At 36.7% G+C, this 20,659-nt stretch overlaps 1 protein-coding gene across 1 annotated transcript; it reads right to left on the reverse strand.

Moving 5' to 3' along the window:
• Positions 1-384: 384 nt before the first annotated feature.
• On the reverse strand, positions 385-9,880 carry LOC122664400 (calcineurin B-like protein 1). Its single transcript, XM_043860195.1, has 9 exons — positions 9,654-9,880; positions 9,287-9,440; positions 6,588-6,670; positions 5,279-5,338; positions 2,662-2,770; positions 2,519-2,571; positions 1,616-1,696; positions 780-892; positions 385-653 (listed from the first exon to the last, which is right to left on the reverse strand). Exons 2-9 carry the CDS (start codon positions 9,363-9,365, stop codon positions 590-592), a joined length of 642 nt encoding a protein of 213 aa, XP_043716130.1. The 5' UTR covers positions 9,366-9,440; positions 9,654-9,880; the 3' UTR covers positions 385-589.
• Between the last annotated feature and the right edge of the window lie 10,779 nt (positions 9,881-20,659).

Raw genomic sequence — 20,659 nt, forward strand, 5'->3', positions numbered from 1 at the left:
GAGCATTGTCAAATATCATCCTTTGATATCTGAATTTTGGCTTGTAAGACCAGTTTCAGGTGCTTTACAAGAGATTTCACTCCAACAAAAGTTGTAGATCTTGTAGCAAACAGTCATCTTGAGAAATGACCATTAGCAGGGGATGAGGCTTCTACTCTTTTCTAATGGCTATGAAAATAGAAAAAAGAAAAAAAAACCTACCAAATATCAATTAGCATTCCTATTCTTTACAATCACTCGCATGCCACACTTTTGCAAACCACTCGAGGACTTTCAACCCAAACCCATAAAAACTTATATGCAATCTTACCAATCAAATGCCAAAAAGTACCATTTCCCAACCCTAGCATTCCTCGGTTGGCACGGAGGGATTTAGCTTCGTAACTCAGCAAACCCTTCCAAACTAACTACTTGGGCGGCTTCTACTTTTTGCGACCTGTCCAGAGTTCAAGTCGAAATATAACATTCCCTGCTGAGTGTAGTGCAGGCCTCATCCTACTCAGCTTCTTTTAAATAAGAAGACTTTCACAAGCATTTGGGTCACTGCTTTCTAATTAGAGCGATGCTGGGTGTTAGGTGAGGTACAAACTCATGTAGCAGTCTCGTCGACTTCCGAGTGAAACACAAAACTTGGAAAAGTTGTTGTTATGTCCCTGCATTTTTTTTTTTTTTTGTGGGGGGGGGGGGGGGAGGAGATATTCGAGAGGCTTCATATGCAGTACATTCGCCAAAACTAAGCTGAAAAGAAGAGAACCTTAAATAAATGCTTAGAAGCTTACCTGAGATAAGGAAGAGTCATAATCTTCATTAAGGATGGATTACGAGAAACAAAGTCTTCCCATTCAGCTTTATCAATTTTTCCATCCTGATTCACATCTGCCTCCAAAAACGTCTATTAACAAAGCCAAAGAGTTTAGTTAAGAAAGAGTGAGATTGGATGTCTCCATTCATTGAAAAAATGCAGGTTTCAACATGCTGACACAGTTCATTATGTAACTAAGGGTATCCTAGAATGATTTTTGTTAGAATGATCTCCACACAGGAAGTTGTAAGAGATTGAAAGAGCCTGGGTTTTACTAGAACTTAAATGACTTCTAACACCCTATGGTTGGTCTGTGGATTGAAGGATTAAAAACTTGGTTCGGATATGGGATTGGGCTGTGCTGGCGCTGATCCTGATCCAGATCAGCCAATCCGGCCTAATCCTGCTGATACTGTTAGGTACCAGGAAGTTGTATAGGATGGATTGATGTTGGATGATCCTGAGCTGGTGAATCAGCCGATATTCCCCATTAGAAACTAGAAACCTTGGCTGGAACATGCCCATTGACTTACTGTATTGACAGTGCAGATAACCTTAGACACCAGTTCAAGAGGCTTTACATTTTTTAGGTATAACCTTAAATATCAGTTCCACGAGATTTTCCTTCTTTCAGATGACATGTCGCTTAACATGGCAGTTATGAAGATCCAAATATGGTAGTCTTGTGAGGTCAATAGCTCATCAATTGCATGGTCCTAATGAATGAGCACATGAACCAAATTTTCCGGTAGAAACATGGGTTACTAACATCAACGCTAGATTACTGGTGTTTCTTCATCCATAATTATTTACCTTATCCAGGATTACTTCAACAGTTTCATCCGCCAATCTCAGTTCTGATTCATAAAGAAGTGCAATTAACATTTGCTTGACCTGTCAAAACAGTATCAAAAAGTATAGCATTGCAGCTGAAAATGAATGAATCAAAGAAAGAATCATAAAAGTCAGAATATTCTCTTCATCAAATCATAGATTTATTGGAAAAGTTATGCAGTGATAAAGTCAATGACAAGAACTAGCCACTTAAACAGAAATATGTAGCTAGAAAATTGGCACATTTGAACTCTAAGAAGTGGCTAGAATGGTTGCAGTAGGATAGGTTGGTTCAACTGTTCCAACTATAATGGGAACAAAAGGAAGATTACATGGGGGCAGCACAAGAGAGAGAGAGACCTAGGTATGGACGTATTGTACAGGGTCCATGGTGCAACCATATTTTCATATAAAGGTAACACATAAATATTTTGAAAATTTTAAAAACAAAGAACAATTATAAGAACTCTCAAAAAAAAGTGAGGCCTCAATTGTTCCAAAGGACAGGGCATGTATATATGCACACATGGGGAAAGGTGTAGAAGTAATATTATTATTTAAAAAAAGGCAAAATTTTCTATGCAGACCCATGCTTATGGGCATCGGATGGGGACAAACAGGGGGGTCAAAATAAATAAAAATCACCCCTATTTGACGCATCGTTATCGGTTCCCAAATTTTCGCTGTGCACGAAAACTGTCCCCTTAAAAAAAAATTTATGCACTATACTAGTAGGAAGCAGTTCTAATCATCACCAAAGTTTCTAATTAATGATTGAGCCATTGGCAGACTTTTCATACCCTAGAAATTAGCGGTACCCTGCACTTTCACACATTTCACGAGAAAACACCCCCCCACACACACACACAGAGAGAGAGATACCTCCTGTCGCTCAATGAATCCCGTACCATCCAAATCATAAAGCTTAAATGAAACTGCAAATCCATTTCAGATTTAAGAAGTGCACTCAAGCACCAAGTATTCTTCTACTAACCCAAGGGTATTAATAGCTTTTGTCAACTTACACTCGATTTTGTCCTCTTCTGGGGCATTCGGATGAAAGACATTGAGTGCTCGAACAAAGTCACCAAAATCAATCACCCCCTTTCGCTTAACATCGAAAAGGTCAAAGATCTGCATGTAAAATAATTGTAAATTCAAAAGAAATGCAACAGGACCATCATTTAAACACTAAATAACTACAACAGTTTCAGAAAGTAGTGAATCATATCAAAGGAAGACATGGTGAACTAGGTTATTTGAAGAAATAATTCAGCTTATCTCAAGATTCCATTCCAAACTGCAATTTGCTATATTCCTATCTAGCTAATAGTCCCCGACATTTTTGGATTTTCCCACTATAACCATGACCTTCCGTCCAACACTACCTATTACCACTTTCTAACACTACCTATTACCATAGGTATCAACCAGACTTCCATTCTATGAACCTAGTGCTCCAACTTACTCTCTATGTCCAGGACTCTTCATACCTCGTCAACCCTTCTTTGGAAGGCTTACTGCGCTTTTCCATTAAGCTACTTACTGGATGAAATACTACCACTTCCAAAGGAGAATCCAAACTTAACTTTTGCAACCTAATCATTGTTGCAGCTGGCAGCAGAAGGGGCGAAGAAAGGGAAAGAAAAACACATACATATTTGAAAGGTTAATAGCAAGCCATTATCAAGGAGAGTAATTTACCTTGATCAGAAGAAAGAAACTTAAACAGCAGTTTCTAGAACCTTGTATATATGTGTTCCATGTAACTCAATCCCCAAGAGAACACAAGATAATTTTAATTACTAGTACAGAGTTCTATTACTCATGACATCTGCTTGCCACACTTAATTTTTAAGTTAATGAAGAGTCTAGATACCACATCATGGAACTTGGCATCGAAGAACAACAACCCTAAGTTACTGACATTTCAAACATAATAGGATCCACACAAATATGGACTGACAGACCTTGATTTCCCACCTTGATAGGCATCATACTGCTTTGATTCCATAAAGACTGAGACAGACTGATCATATTATAAGAATCTAACTCAGACTTTCGAGTCAATTTTTGCTACTTAAGAATGGCCATGACAATCCTAAGAATCTTTCCATACGAAGATGATGTTCTGAACAAAGAAATATTGCTATAATCAAACTACAACACCTAAGGCATTTCACAGAGAATTGCTTGGTGGATTATCCAGGCCTCCATCCTGTGACCTTTTAGTTTACTAGTACAACACTACACAGGACTGGTCAGCTCTTTCAGAACTAGAGGTTGGTTTTGCATTTCAGTGAATCCTGTTTCCTTCAGAGGCATATAGGATTTTATGCTTTTTCCACAGTGATGATCATCTGGATTATTGATGGGAATGATGTGCCGAACAAACCAACATTGCCCAGGTTGGAATACCCATAGGAATTTCACAAGGAATTCGTATGGTTCTCAGTTGGAGCCTTCAAGTTTCAGGAGATTTAGAGCCAAAGCCAATTGCTGGCCTTCCAGAAGCAACGACCTTGAAGTTGACTTAAATAATACTGCTCATCAGTTCTATCTGAGAACAATAAATTTGTTATCTATTTCATTGGATCCTGGTTCCATAAAAAGCACACGGGATTATTTGGCCATTCTCCACACTGATGAAGCCTGGATCATCAACATCTCTAGAAAGTTAAAAAAGACTAGGAATTTTTTTCTCGTGAGACGTTTTTGGGGTGCTTCATGCAAATAAGAGTAAAATATCAACTCACTCCAAGTGATCGATTCCCCTCACTGCACCCCAAACTAAACAGCCCTTGTTCACCAGATGTAATGATTTGTGTGAGAGAATTAAGATATTGTTTACTATACTGAGAAGATTAAACAGAAGTGGAAATTTTTGAGAACCACTGAATGAATTGCATAAATATGCCAGTGATGTTTCATTTTAACAAAACTGGGGAAAATTGATATTTGATTTTAACATTCCTTATTTTAGATTTTCAACAAGCTCAATCCTTCGGGAAACAGCCTCTCAGCAGAGTGGGGTAAGGTTGCGCACATTATGACCCTCCCCAGACCCCGCAGTCGCAGGAGCTTTGTGCACTGGGTATGCCCTTTTTTTATAACAAGCTCAATCCTTATTCATACAGCAGTCCAATCTATGGTTCAATTTCAGTGTGATCATTTGGAGTAATACTGATTTCACTTTGAGAAAGTGTAACTAAGAATATATCTGGTTTAGTTTTAACACTCAAAAAATGGAAAAAATATATACATTTAAACATGCCTTCAATTTTCAGATTCTCCTCAAAGTTCACTCTTCATTCAAACACCTGTTCGATCATCAGTGCAATTTCACCATGATCATCTAGAATAATACAAATTGCACTTTGAGAAAGTGTAAATATGAATATATGTGGTTCTGTTTTAACAATTAGAGAATGTTAAAATAGTATTCATTTTAATATTTACTAAGATTTTAGATTTTCCTTAACAAGCCCAATCATGATTCAAACAGCTGTCCAGTCTATAGTTCAATTTCAGCATATGATCATCTGGAAAAATACAGAGTTCAAGTTGAGGAAGTGTAACTATGCATAGGTCTGATTCTCATCTAACAATTTAAGAATGTGACAAACGTGTACAACAAAATACCCGATTTGCGAAAAGGTTCTCCTTCTTTTTGTTCTTAAATAGAGCTAACTGAAACTCTTCCTGCATATACAATAGAAACAAGAAATAATATCATCCACTAATTGAGTTCTTAAATAACATTGTTCAGATTTTTGAAACTTAACAGCATTAATAGATTAATAAAATAAAATATAAAAAGAAAAAAAATACACTAGATTTTATTCTGAAAAGCTCATATCAAAAGAATATTAATACACTTTAATTTGAAAAAAACCATTATAAATGTCAAGAATAGTGATGCAAAATTCACTAGCATGCACATAATCTACTCCCTCCTAATTCATTTATAACGCAATGAAACATGTGACTTAACTCCGTTAATGAAACATCTGACTTAGCTACAATTTAATGAAACATATGTTCGCTGGAGAGCATCATACTTACAAGTGATGCTCTTCATATATCAACAAATTTCACTATCAGCAAAATGTCTTGTGTTTTACACTGCATCCTGTCTTCTTCTCATCATTCTGTTTCAAGACATGTAATTACTCAAATAACGCATTCATAACTCTTGAATGCTGTTAAGTATTAAGTATCCTCGTCTAACTCAAACACTTAACTACTAATCCCATATACCAACATCATTCCCACTTTATGAGCATATAAATTAGGCCTCTTACAATGAACCCAAAAATCCTATAATATAACCTACCCAAAGATAAATCTCAGCCCATTGGACTTCCACCAACACTTTGTAGGCCTCCATACGGGATTACTAGCTAGTGCAACTGCATCAAAGAGTCCTGTTAAAATTTTTGCTGTCATTTCTTCTCGATGGAAAGGTCACAAGCAAGGCTAAGATGACTGTATTATTTGGAGACAAGACAAAGCAAGAATAAGGCCCCAGCTATTGGCAACACATATGCTATTACTGCAGCCACCAACGGACTAGAGAATATTGGACAGTGTAAATGCCTGAACAGCAATTTATAGACTGATTAAATAATAATTCTAAGAGGAATCACATATAATATTAGTATACATTTTACTTCCTTTCTTTAGTTTACACAGAACATAACAACAAAACCTCCAACAATGGCTGTTGCTTAGTTCAACAGAATAATTAGCAAATAAATTATGGCCGGGATGAAAAGGGAAACAAATGAGAAACACCATATCAGGGAACAATATGACAACAGAACTGAAACAAGCCATGCAATACACATCCCAATTGTCATGTCATAAAGAAAAAAAAAACGAGTAATCAAGAACAATAAGTGCATATTAACCAATCTTCAGTATATATAAACATTCATATGTATGTTACCTTGTTTATTAGCCCATCATCAATCACGGAACTGCTAATACTCTTGAACAGCTCAAATAGTGCTTCAACTTCACTGACAGTAACTGAAAAATTAAGATAAAAATAAAACAGTTGCCCATATTTCTGAGAAGCATCAACTGGAGTGTGCAAGATCCCATGTCAATGTCTGAAATAAAATAAGAGATACATGGTTTCTTTTTAAAACTGATTGTAGATTTCCATTTTGCTCATATAACGTCATGAATTTGTTGTTCAGTGAACATTCATTTTTATGTGCATGAGAGAGATGGACTCTGTTTACCACTTATTTTTATATTGTTAATTTAAGCATGTGGTCTTAAGCGCCTTTCTTTTCGAGTTTGGTATTTTAGAGGGTTAAGTACAGATCCCTCATTGCTACGTTTGGGAATTGGAACTCAAAAGCCTGGACTACCCAGCTGCAATAAAGTGGTGCAATTGGTTAGAAAAAGAAAGAAAATTATAAACCATGTCGAGTCAACATAAGGGATTGCATCCAAAGCTAATGATTTCACGATCTTTTGACTCCCCAAAGGTAAATAATTAAAAGAATTCACAGTTAGTAATATTGATGCAGCCTTGTTGGAAGCTACAGACCGGGAGAATCAAGAACACACTCTATTATGTGTGTAACCGTGAACACGAACACAAGAACAAAGAAATTGCAAGGGGAAAGCTACAACTCTTCAACGTTATAGTGAAACTCTCTGTGATTTCAAGGGGTTTAACGTGACTCTTCAAGGACACGGGAAAATTGCAACTCTTCAAGGATGCAATGTAACTTTCCAGGGTTACGGGGGTAGAACACTTCAAGGATCTGATAGACAATTCAATGGTTGAATAACTCAATTCAATTTCTTCACTCCCTCAACGAGCATAGCTCTTACATATTTAAAGAGAAAATAAAACCCTAATGTCTCAAGCCTACTAATGATAATCTAACGGTTGAGATTACATCTGAATAAAATACAATTAAAATATCTAAATAAATCCTAAGTTAAGCTAGACTCCTTGACAATTAAGAAACATTAAAATTAATAAAACCCAAATTAAGTAAAAGGGGGCTGTAGAAGCAATTCGGTCAAGGCTTGGATGCTTATCACCAAAACCTTCCAAGGTGGCTGGGATCTTCATAAAAATCATCCAGCTTGGGGAGTCAATCCACAGGCTCTTATCTCCTTGAAGTGGCGGCTTCTCTTGTGGACTTTATTCCTAAAAAATAGGAGAAGAAAGGAGCTGCCAAATCGTTGGACTTGAGGTGGTGGCTAGGACTCCTCCAATGCTTCCTCCAAAGTTAACATCTTTTCTATTAAATAGGGGTGAGAGGATATCTTCAATCTCTAACTCTCTAAATTGTTTTCCAATAAAGTAGGATAGATCTTCCTTAGCATGCTCTTCCAAATAGAATAGCAAGAGCTTCCTTAAAAATAGGAAAGTGGCTAACAAGAACGGCTGGTTGTGTTCACACTTCTAAAAACCAAATTTCGAATGGGGGTGTTTGGTTCGAACTGGGCCTGCATCAGATATTCAATTAGAATGGCAGAAATTGTTTTGTTCATCCACCTGGATGAATTGTTTTCGTTCTACGGAGACACCACATGGCTTGTTAAAGTAGGAAGTTTAACAATCCAAAGAGGCCACAAAGTTAAGTAAGAAGAAACCGGAACATAAGTAAATTAAGGAACACTTAGATATCTGTCAAGAGATGGTCCAAAATATATCAAGATGCATGTCAGTCATAATCAGATGTTTTTACTCCTATACCTCCAAAAGGTCCAGAAATAAGTGGAAGTTTGGAAAGTTTTTTTGCTTCTGTAAATATTCATACATTACCACAATTGATCTCTACTCCCCCGCATTACCCCCCACCCCAAAACAAAAGAAGGAAAAACTGCATCAAAACCAGGCGCCAGCCTCTATTGTTGGATTTGTGAAAATTTTAAAGGTTTTAGTATGTATATTAATGCAATTGGGCTATCTTGCACGGTATTTTAATTTGCAAATCCCATTAGTGAATGAGATGAGATCCCAAAGTACCTGTTGTGTTGATTCTCCCAACTAGTGTCATGCTTTCACTTTATCTTGCCTTAGAAAGAAAAGATCTTTCAACTCATAATTCTCAGTGTATCTATCGAAGAAAGAATAGAAACTTGTGATTCTTCGTGTGAGTCCAAAGATGATTGTATGAAACTTTGCAAATCAGATTATTGATGTGATTTAATCATTACCCCTGATCCTCAGAAATTGTGTATGTTTCTTTACATTTTCGTTTCCTAAAAATGTAAAAGGTTTTCAACTTGTTATGCTCTTCTCAGCTTGATTAACATATGAGATTTCTTAAATTTGTTAAATCTGACCAGTATTCCTCCACCTCATTAATATGGTTAACCAAGTCGTTAAACTTGAGCAGAACTAGCCACAAGCATTAACCACAGTTCATGCATACCATTCTCAGAAAAAATTGTTATATCTCTGTATGTAAGGAGAACTTTACCATCAAAACCCCTTTCTACTAAATTTAATGACATCTCAAACAAAAGTTATCAAATCTAAAGCCAATAAAAGTAAGAACCCAAATGTGAAGAAAGCAAAAGGGATAGGAAACCATTATCGATCATCAAAAAAAGATCCAATCTTGCACCAAATAAGATGAAAAAAAACAAAGGAGAAAGAAGACTTACAAGCTGTCTGTGAAGCGAGGATAACAGGATCCTCATGACCTGGGAACGGCTTTCCAGCTGTGGAGTGGAAGCAGCCCATTACCAAAAAAGCAAAAGGCCACCCACCAGACTACAGCCCTAGGTTTCACCTTTGTTCATCAAGAAGCATCCCAACCTAGCCAAAAATAAAAAGCCTCCAAAAATTCAAACATCTACTAATTGCCAAAGAACAATACTAAAATAACCAGTTTTAATTATAAAAGGATAACCTGTATCAGAATTTACTCACTTAGCATCCCCTAATACCAGTTTCTATACATATCTGATAAAAAATAATAAAAAAAAAAAAAAGAAATCTTTCTGAGTAGAAGGAGAGATCGAGACTTACAGGAAGGGGAACTCAGCGACGGAATGTGCCGCGTTCCTACCTACGAGAGAGAGAGAAAGAAGGAAGGGGGTAAGAGGGTTTAAACTTTAAACTTAAAATGATTGGTGATGTTAAGCTTCCTTCGGCGGAGCAATCGAACGGATGAGGGATTCAGTAGATGAACTGACACTCCGTGAATTCTGCGAACTCTGTCGAAAACGAACACCCTTCACTTATACCTAGGAGCACCCGTGGGGTTTGAACCTGTAAAGTAGAAGAAGTGTAGAACACACACACTCTCTCTCTCTCTCTCTCTCTCTCTGTTTCTCTTTCTCTCTGCACACTGTGCTCACCAACACCTACGAACGTTTTTCCCGTTACGAAAGGGGGGAAGGAGACGAGTGAGAGATCCACTTAACTCGAGCGCGTCTCTCGTTATTTTAATATTTTAATATAGTTTAATGTGTTAAAGCGAGTAGAAGAACGCGCGGGGAGTCTAAAGAGCATGCAAGAGGCCATAACTCATAAGTCCACTATTATAATCCTATTATCATACATGCATGTTTTGTGAGTTTGAGTGGGAGATGTTCTTTCAGGGCAAAACACCAAACCTATTATTTTCACTGACTAATGATCTCGGGAGGAGGATGCTATCATGAAGCACTCCTACCTGGGCGCATGCGGTATGCTGCCCTTGTGTTCAGACACAGGGGCGGACAAATGACCATCGCGCCTCTAGAAAATTCTGCCTTCCCATGAGGTGCAGTAGTCATTTTTTTAGCCTCTGTGTTTGGACGCAGGGGTAGCACACTACACACACCCAGGTAGCGTTCTTTCTCTCATATACTATATACATATATCTCTCAATTGGGGCCCTTAAAACTCACCACGTGTCTTGCGATTTCGAATATCGAAACTAATCGTATAAAATCTTACCAACCCGTATCAATACAAATTTGGTTTTGGTACGGGAAAATGGTATCTCTCTCAATTTAGTACAATATCAATTTCTAAGATGAAATCGTTTGATATGTATTGATACCATACGGAGTGTATATTGTACCAAATCTATACTAAACATGTAAATGTATCTGTTTTGTACATTTGGTTTCATTAGAGAGTTTTTTTTTTTTAAATTATGGAATTTGTTCTTCATAAGGGTACTATCCTACCTTCCCATTTTACTTTTTAAACTTTTTTCGGTATCATAACCATTGAAATTATGATATCATAAGTGTGAGGAGTTTGGGATTCTTCGGAGAAATAATCACTGGTTGCATGCATAGTTTGATTGGAATTCAAATGCGTAATAGTTGCGACGAAGGCATAGCAGCTACTTTCAAGGCTGAAATTCGTGATTCCTCGTATAATATAGTAGAGCATTCTCCAAGTTTCAAGGATTAGGAACAAATCCCCGTAGAAATAAGGCATACTTGGTTGATGAAGGTAAGATTTGGGTAAAGTTGTGGCTGGCCCTTTTCTCTGTGTTTTATATCGAATAAAAAACGTTTTCAATATCGAATAAAAACCGTTTTTAATACCGAATACATATCGTTTGAGTACATATTGTATCAAGTTGGTATGATTTCGGTATTATAAATACACATTTAATGCAGTTTACATGTGAAATAACATATTTACCCTCATTGAAAAAAACTACATTAAATACTTTTGATAATAAAACAAATGGCAATTAAAAATGTGTCTGTTTATAGCCGGTGTTACAAACAAATTTTGTAACCGTATTTCTATTCATGCCTGTCTACTGGTACTCCACCAAGTATTATGCATTTTCATGTAATATATCCTATCTTTCTAAAGTTTTATTTTACGATTTGGTAAAATTTTTTTAGGTTAAAATTTGATAGTAGGTTGGAAAAATTGGAGTCTCTCCGTTCACAAAATTTGTATTCCAGTTGAAGACATTAGAGAGGCATCGAAAACCAAAAATATCAAAACACTTTTGGTCTGAAATTTGGTAGTAGATTAGAAAACTTATAAAGCCTACCTCCCCAAAAAATTTGATTCCACCATAAGACATTTGGGGTGGCATACGAAACCCAGAAAATCAGAACTCTTCATTTAATTTATTGACTGGTCCTTGTGAATGCTTAGAAGGAGTGATAATTAAACTAAAGGGAAAAAGATCTCTTGCCCTTAAACTAAAGGGAAAAAAAATTCTCTACTTGGTGATATTTCCTACGCTCTCTCACAGGCCTAACGTACAAGAAAAACTTTATATACAACAATGTTTAGAAAGCACATAAACCGAATTCATATGTTAGTTTTCAATTTAAAAGTAGTTTGACAAGTGACAAAAGTAATTCTTTCTTTTTGGGTCTTACAAACTTAAAAGACAAGTTTTGGAATTTTAGATTCACTTTTCTTTACAAATTGTATCATTCAAATATTTTCAAGGGAGACTAGTGTTGGGGGTACGATATCTTATATTCAATTGCTTGCATTAGTGGCTGATTTCAAAGGGCCATTACGAGGCCATAGGACCCAAGTCCCAAGGCTATAAGGCCCGGAGGAATCGACTCACCTTGTGTGTTATCTTCATTACCAGGGCCTCAATGCGAGCTAATAGGTCATAGTGGGGGGTTTGTGGGTAGTCCCTAGAAAATTTCTTTAGAACTATATATAGATATTTCAATAAATTATCTATGTAGGGTTTCGCTATATATTTGCAGCGAGAGTTCTTTCTCTGTAATCAAACATAGTCGGATAAGTAATTTAGATAATTAAGAAACTAAAGTTTTGGCTTGGCTTCTTTCGGATCTCACCAGTCATTTGGTCAACAATGGTACTTTAATAAACTTATCTTATCCCACCAACCTACCTTACCTTATGCGATCATAGAATTGACATCTTCATGTCTCTCTCTCCACAAACTTCTAGCTTGAAATAATATACTTCTATCTTCCCTTTTTCATTTGCCTTGCGCCACAGTCTAGCAATCTTAAGGGCTCAAGCCTTCTTTTAGTGTTAAAAATCCAATTCTCCTTTGCTTTTTTTGTTAAATTTCAACAGTAGAACCTGCTGGAAACTTTAAAAAACCTTATTTCCCCTACTTGCTGTTGGGGAAAGTCCTGACCTTCATTCCACACACTCAAACTTTTTTGGTAGAGAATAGAAGAAAAAAATGTTCTTTACTCACAGATCAAGATAGTCTGTTTAATATTAAAAAAAAAAAAAAAAAGAAAGAGGGTTTCGCTCTCATCGTGGGAGGAAACTGCGCGTCACACCCATGGTTGTTCTAAAAAAATTATCATCCACATGGGACCTATATTTGCAAAGCAGATGAGAAAATTATATAAAATAAAATTCATGTGAGAGAAAAACTAGACTCTAATGTTATGGAGAAATATTTTTTCCTAAAAAATATAAATGTTTAATTTGACTTTTACTATTAGAAGTTAGGCCTTTAATGATAGACTATTCTCATGCCAATAAAATGAGGGAATGGAAGAATATGTTACTAGTACCCATTTAAACAATGGTTGTTAGTCTGGATCATTAATATAAATGTGGAGAGTGGTTGAAAAGGACATGTGTTGATTAAGAAGGGTATTTTTGTCATTATATGATGGATCTATAGAGTGTTATAATACTTGGTCAATGATTCCATCCATGTTCATAGAAACATATCCTTGGCAAATCGCCCCCAAAAAAAGGTATGTTGAAGGGATGATTTGATTCCCCTCCCTCCATCCACTCCTATTTTTCTCTTTCTTTATGAGGCAAGATAAGGAGAGTGCATACCCATTTCATAACCACTTCCAACTTGGGATCAGAATCGTCTCCAGGGAGCCCAGCATCCAGGGTGCTGCCAAGGGGCATCCAACGATAAAGTTGTGCCGCACACATCTCGGTGCACACCTAGGGATGTATGCGGCATAACCCAATGGCTGGCAACACCCTGGGCATACTGGGCTCCCTGGAGACGAGCTAAATTCTCCAACTTGTGCCCCATCCTCTGGCAACCATAGGAGAAGAAAAAAATAACTTAATTTTCTTTAGAGGTGTTTTTATTTTGATTATAATTAAGGATGGAAAAGTGGGGATCATAGGATTAAGCAGTTTTCCTTAGAAATTTTCGTAGATTTTTTCCCTTTAAGAATTTATTGCTTAGCAAATTATGATCTTAGATTTCATAGAACATAATTTGCTACGAAATAAATTAGTTACTCATATTATATCATCTTAAGCATTTGTCTATGAGAATTAATTTAGAAATAAAATAAACAAGTTATGTCAAGGATTTCAACTACTTGAATGAGAATCCAACCAACAATCTCAATTGTATGTGATCACACCAATGAGTTTCAAATTCTTACCCAACTCATCAAAGTTCAAAGTCTTGTAGAACCTACTAATGTTTGTTTAATTTTGTGGGGGAAATGATGTCCATGCTGTCAATATCATGTATCCTCTAACACGCTTATCCCTTGCCTCCTTGACATATGGGCTCCCTGTATATGAATCATGCGACACACCCTCTCGTATTTCCATTGACTTGACAATGGCAACTTATAGATCACTTCCCCAATTTTCTTTTAAATTTCAATCATAATTTATTTTTTAATCTTATTTTATGATTCGTTTGCTCTCAACCTGTCATGGTATCTTGTGTCTGAATTGCTTTCAAGCTTCGTATCACTTTCCCATCAATGGTGTCTACCTTAGAGTAATGTTGAATCCAAATATGTTCAAGGGAGAAAAGTAAGGACTATAGAGTGATCTAGATTTGACTTTCTATGAATATTTACGATTTCTAAACTTGTATTAATACATATTGTTATGCCATTTACGAGGAATATTAATTCAAAAATAATTGTATTATTTAACCATATTTCCTAAATTATGGTGACACATTATCCGATTTATGAGTTATAATAAATAAGAGAAAAATTAAGAGTGATTTTATATTTTTACCATTCTTATTCTTATATACAATTCTTTTTATCTTTTCTTTCTTCCCATAACTTCCTTTAAAAAATAATTTTTACCAAAAAAAAAAAAAACTTTAGATAATAAATGAATTGGCATCTTTAATCAAGATTAGAAAAACCCTTTAAAAGTTGGTATCATGATAAATGATATTAATCCAATCCAAGTTCATTTTGCAATCAGATCAGGATGATATGATGTCCTTCCATGTGCATGCAATATATAACATTTTAAAATTAGATATTTTATTGTGTTCTTATGTTTGAAGCATCCTTTTTTACAAAACCATGTGGATTAGATCCATAAATTGCACTTTTAATTGCATGTTCTTCTGTTCTTTCTTTTAAGATGAATTGGTATCTATGGTATCTATTGGGTTAATCACATTTAAAAATGCTAATGAACTATATTATAGTATCTCTTTTTTAATGGCAGATCATGGCCATATTCCACTTTCATAGGGCCTGCAGAGAATAAGTTTCCAACAAGGAATGATCATTGAAGAGACCTTTGAAGATATGGTCTTAAGGTATACATTATTAAAAGGATTTAGTTTTCTTTTACCCAGGGTGAAGGAGGAATCCCATCACTATTGTCATTGTCCAGTTAGTTTGATTGAATTAGGGAGGGTGTTTTCAACCCTGAAATCCAATCACTATAGGTCAAATCACCCATGGTGAGAGGATTATTCCTTTTCCATGAGAGAAGAAACTTTCGCCTTTCAAAATTTTAGGGGGAGCGTTCTTTGAGGAGAGCATAGCCCCGGCGAACACTCGAATGGGGAGGTTGTTTTCAACCCTGGAATCCAATCACTATAGGTCAAATCACCCGTAGTGAGAGGATTATTCCTTTTCCACGAGCCAAGAAAACTTTCGCCTTTCAAAATTTTAGGGGGAGCGTTCTTTGAGGAGAGCATAGCCCCGGCCAACACGCGCATGGGGAGGTTGTTTTCAACTCTAGAATCCAATCACTATAGGTCAAATCACTTGTGGTGAGAGGATTATTCCTTTTCCACGAGCAAAGAAAACTTTCGCCTTTCAAAATTTTAGGGAGAGCGTTCTTTGAGGAGAGCATTGCCCCAGCACGCGCATGGGGGGTCAATGAGAGCGCGTGACGAAACAGCATAGGGGTGGGTTGATCATTTTACCCCCATTGTGTCTGGGCATGGGCAGTACACTCTCCCACAGAACTTTTCTCCAAGATTTTAATATGTTATCTTTCCTATTCTTTTCTTTAGTTCTTTTGCATTCTAGTGGTGCCCTTAGCTTTATTTTATTTATTTATTTATTTATTTTTGACTTATAATTTATAATTAGTTTGATAGGTGTTTAAATTCCAGTGGTCCTTAGAATAGAAAAATTAGTTAAGACTTTTTTCAATAAATAAAAAATCCAAATAATTAAACACTAAATACAATTTCACCAAATTGATTCTGTCTACCAGATTATGTGAATGTCACAAACAAATAAAGACAAGGGCTTAAAGGACATATACTCATCCCTGAACAGAGTATAAAAATGGTCAGGTAATTGAAGAATCCAATCTTAGGCCCATTCTGATTTCAGAGGTTAGTAACAACTCAAAAGGCCCAATTACAACCTTAGCCTGCATTAAGGAGGATGTAATGCATTTCTATGAAAAGAAAAGAAAAAAGGAAAAAACAAAAGAGATTAATAGTTTATAGCTCCATTAAATGGGCCTTAGCTTTAGATAACTGGGCCTATTTTATCTCAGCCTTTTTTCCAATCCATGTACTGGGTTTGTGTGTGTCAATGGCTTTCAACCAACATGATAATAACCCTTGTGACTCAATAATAGGTATGGGGCATCAGTCATGAATCATGACTGGTCCACTTTTCAGCCCAGGCCTAAAAGGTTTCAAGCCCAGATCCAAAAATTTCCAGCCCAACTATGGATTCTTTTTTTGAGTTGGACTGGGACAGATTTCAGTGCACACACCCAAGAGTGTCCACCCGGTTAAGAGGCCCATAAACATAGTATTAGTTCTGGAGAATGAAGGCAGCTCAAATGCCTCAAAGCTGTGCATTATTCTCCAGCTTTTTGGTTCATTCATTTCTAGAATCCAATAATGCTACTAGAAAAAGTTAGATATTTTAGACGGATCCAGATCCCCTACTGCCGAGCTGCCCGGTAGGACTGTGCTGCCAAGACACATCATGAAGATTAATTGGTGTATATGGGATTTGATGTAACTTTTTTTTGTTGCTTTCCACCTCTACTTTGGTCAATAAAGCCATTAAATTATCTGGGAAAAAAAAAAAGAGCAATCTGATCTCCTATTATCAAAGGAGAAGGGAGTGGGGGGCTGAAAATGGAGAATCAAACCAATTTTGAGGCAGCTTTGTGATAATGATGGAACCAACCAACAAAAAGCCTTAACACTACAAAAGACCAATGCACCAATTGCGGTACAATAGAGTCAGAGTCAGGGTCAGGAGCTTAGTTAGTAAATACGTGTATTATATGCGTATCCAAATTTTTGAACTTATAATATTTTCGTCCCTGTATTTTTTCATATTTTTATAAAAAAACGTGTTTTTTAATCGATCGAGTATTATATTCGTATTATATGTTTTGTTTTTTTTTTTAAAATACCCAAAAGATTAGAATTTAGGGAAACGATTTCACTTTCCCCTTCGTCCCTTTCGATTTACGTTGAACATCCAACCATAGCAGGCAATAGTAGCTGCCCTCTATCTCCAATCATCCTCCCCATCTCCGTTCAACAAAGCGGCACTTAAGTCTTGTACTCTCCTCTTGTTTCTCTGGTCTTTGAACTTTGATGGTGGTAGTGAAGCAAATGAATCTGGTGTGATATTGGCGAGAACGGCTCAATCTCTATTCTATTTTATTCTTGTTTTTCTGTCTCTTGTAGCTAATGTGTACAATGGAGATCCATATCTGGAACTCTCCCTCTTGTCTTGTGTTGGTTAATTAGTGGAAACTCATCCCCCTTCACAATAACACATCTGGTTAAAAGTATATGGTTATCTCATTGTAGATAGAAAGAAATGTAATGTTGGAATAATGATTTAATGATAAGGTAATCAACTTGCTCATCTCATTTTCAGACAATCTACATTCATTTCTTGTAGATTATTGATATTTTGGTATATTAAATGATAATCTTAGAGATGTTATATAGCATATTATATTATTGTGTTTATTTTAGTTCATAAAATCATTATATTATTTTGTTTATTAGGTGGTGAATGCATGTTATATAATGAATATATGTCCATTTTTTTTAAAGTATTATTGCCGTCTATGCCGTATTATACCCGTATTAAACGCGTACCGTATTATTACCGTGTGCATTTTATGAGGCCAAATTTTTGAAAAGTACTATTACCGTCTAGTTCATTTAATTGCCGTACGTATCCGTTCCCGTTCAATTGCCATTCCCAAACTTACTAACTAAGGTCAGGAGGCAGAGAGGTGTGGGCAAAGGTAGAGGGAGATACATAGAGTAGAGGGTAGGGTAGGGTAGGGTAGGGGTGGTGGCAGGGGGACGGTGAGCCGTTGCCTATTGGAGATGGAATATTAGAGGAGAGTATTGGTGGCTATGGGTAATTCTGGAATTTTAGATTATCAAGGGAACAAGAAACGTGGAAGTTACTCTTAAAGAGTAGCTCGGTTGGCCAACACTTCATAATTAAGAGGTCACGAGTTCAAATATCCTTGGAACTTATGTATAAAAATAATGAAAAAAAAGAGTTGAAAGTTTGTATTGTTGGAGAATAAAAAATAAATTTTAGATCAGAGTTTGAGTAGATATAGGGTTAGTGTAAACGAGCGCTAGTAATTGCAATTTGTCGTATCTTTTTCCCGGTAAAATGTAATGTGTGTTAGGAAAGTTACCATTTTTTTTTTTTTCCTTGTCAATTTTCTTTTTCTATTATAAAATAAAGCAACGGTCCCGGACGTCTCCCCTTCTTCTTAGTCGTCGGCATCAATAAGGTAGTCATTACTATCATTCATTGGGGATTTGGGGGATCGCAAATTTGTGATCCTCTGCTTAGGACTGCAAGTCGAGTTGGGCCGGGTCTTTTAAAACCCCAATCCAATCTTGAGTCCTCTTAGTTGGGTTTAGGTCCGGCCCGGTCTGACCTTGATTCAGGGTCAGGAAATCCCAACCTTGACTCGTCCTCAGGGTTAAATCGGGCCGATCCTGATTGACCTTAATCATAGAAGGGAAAAAAGATGCATAGACTGGCCAAGATGGAAAGAAAAAGAAGAATAAAGAAAGAATGAAGAGGAAGAAGAGGGGAAAAAAAAAAGAAAGAAGAATAATAACAAAAATAACATGAAGAAGATGACAGGGTTGGGGGAGAGAAAAGGACATGAATTTTCATATCCATTTTTATTTCAATTCCAATTCCAATTCTAATTTCTAAGGTTTCAACCAAGTCGGACAGGATTCCAAGTCAATTTTGGCTGTTTCTGATATGAGAGCCGACCCTCTCCCCTGTTACGTTATCTTGGAATCGTTGAGATAGTGTACCATCAACACACTTTCCTCACTTTTCCACTTGCCCAACCCCAAAAAGCGACCGCCCCATCAACATTAACAAGCGCCATATCCTTCATTCCTTACAAAAAGAAAAGGGTTTTTTTACAAATGTTTCCCTGCAAATGTCCATTTATCCAAATGTATTCTTGTAACTTTTTTTAATTGTAAATTTATTTTATTTTTAAAACAATGTAGCATTTTGGTCCAGTCTGTTAGTTTGAAAGGTTAGATGTTAGTTTCAGAGAATCTAATGATCAAAATGCTCTCGTGACAAAACCCACCAAAATTACAGAGTAAAGTGATCAAATTACCCTCATCTTCTCCAAATCATTTAGGATTTGAAACTGAAAATCAAACCCTAACTATAGATGTCAAGTTAGAGCAGAAGAATTGAAGGATCTACTAATAATATTGTCCTCTACACATCATCAACTCTAACTAAAATTACCCAGAACAGAACAAGCAAGCTAGACGAAATTAACCCATTTTTGCTCATCAGATCAAAACCACTAACTATAGATGTCAAGTTAAATCAGAAGATCATCAAGAAATAAATTAAGATCCTAAACTGCTTGAGCGATGGATTCCGAAATGGGGCAGCGACACATTAGGCAAGAATTGCGAAGAGAGAGAGCCAGTTGCAGTTACAAGGTGTATGGTATACATGCCCACACGGCATTTGTTTCCCACTCTTATCCTCCATTCCTTTTGATACTATCCTGGATCTCAGCCCACAAAACTGGTTCAGTAGATGAGGGTGCCTAGGATTATATTAGTCCACACCGGAGTTCATTACTCTCCGATGTGGGATACCCACTAGAGTTCATTACTCTCGAGTGGGACAACAGGATCGTAACATTCCACCACGCTTTCGGACCGACGTCTTCGGCGGCCTAGTCCATGGCGGCTTTCACTCCGACCCCTCGAGCACTAGGTAGCCCTTTTCATAGGTCGCCCCTGCAGGTGCCCCGATCCGTAGACATGCCAGCCTGCTCTGATACCACCGATACGATCCTGGATCTCAGCCTACAAAACCGGCTCAGTAGGTGAGGGTGCCCAGGATTATATTAGTCCACACCAGAGTTCATTAATCTCCGATGTAGGATACCCACTAGAGTTCATTACTCTCGAGTGGGACAGCAGGATCGTAACACGGTCTCATCAAATCCTCCCATGCACACCATATATACACTTGTTATCTGTAGAACAAACAGTAGGCATTACAGAGACCAAAGCTTTTGGGTTTGCAATTTTACCTTCTGGGTCCTCAATTATAGCCATAATTTGATCCAGATCGAAGTCCTCTAGATTGATTCGTGATAAAACCCAGTTTTGAATTTTTTTTTTCGGGTAAGATTTAGGGTCTGATTTTTAGTTTCAAACCTTAAATGATTTGAGGAAGATGAAGGCAATTTGGTCACTTTACTCTTTAATTAATAATTTTAGTAGGTTTTTATCACAAGGGTATTTTAGTCATTAGATTCCTTGAAACTAACGTCTAATCTCCCAAATTAACGAACTAGACCAAAGTGTTACACTG

Source organism: Telopea speciosissima, chromosome 6 (genome assembly GCF_018873765.1).
Source record: "Telopea speciosissima isolate NSW1024214 ecotype Mountain lineage chromosome 6, Tspe_v1, whole genome shotgun sequence".
Classification (NCBI taxonomy): Eukaryota; Viridiplantae; Streptophyta; class Magnoliopsida; order Proteales; family Proteaceae; genus Telopea; species Telopea speciosissima.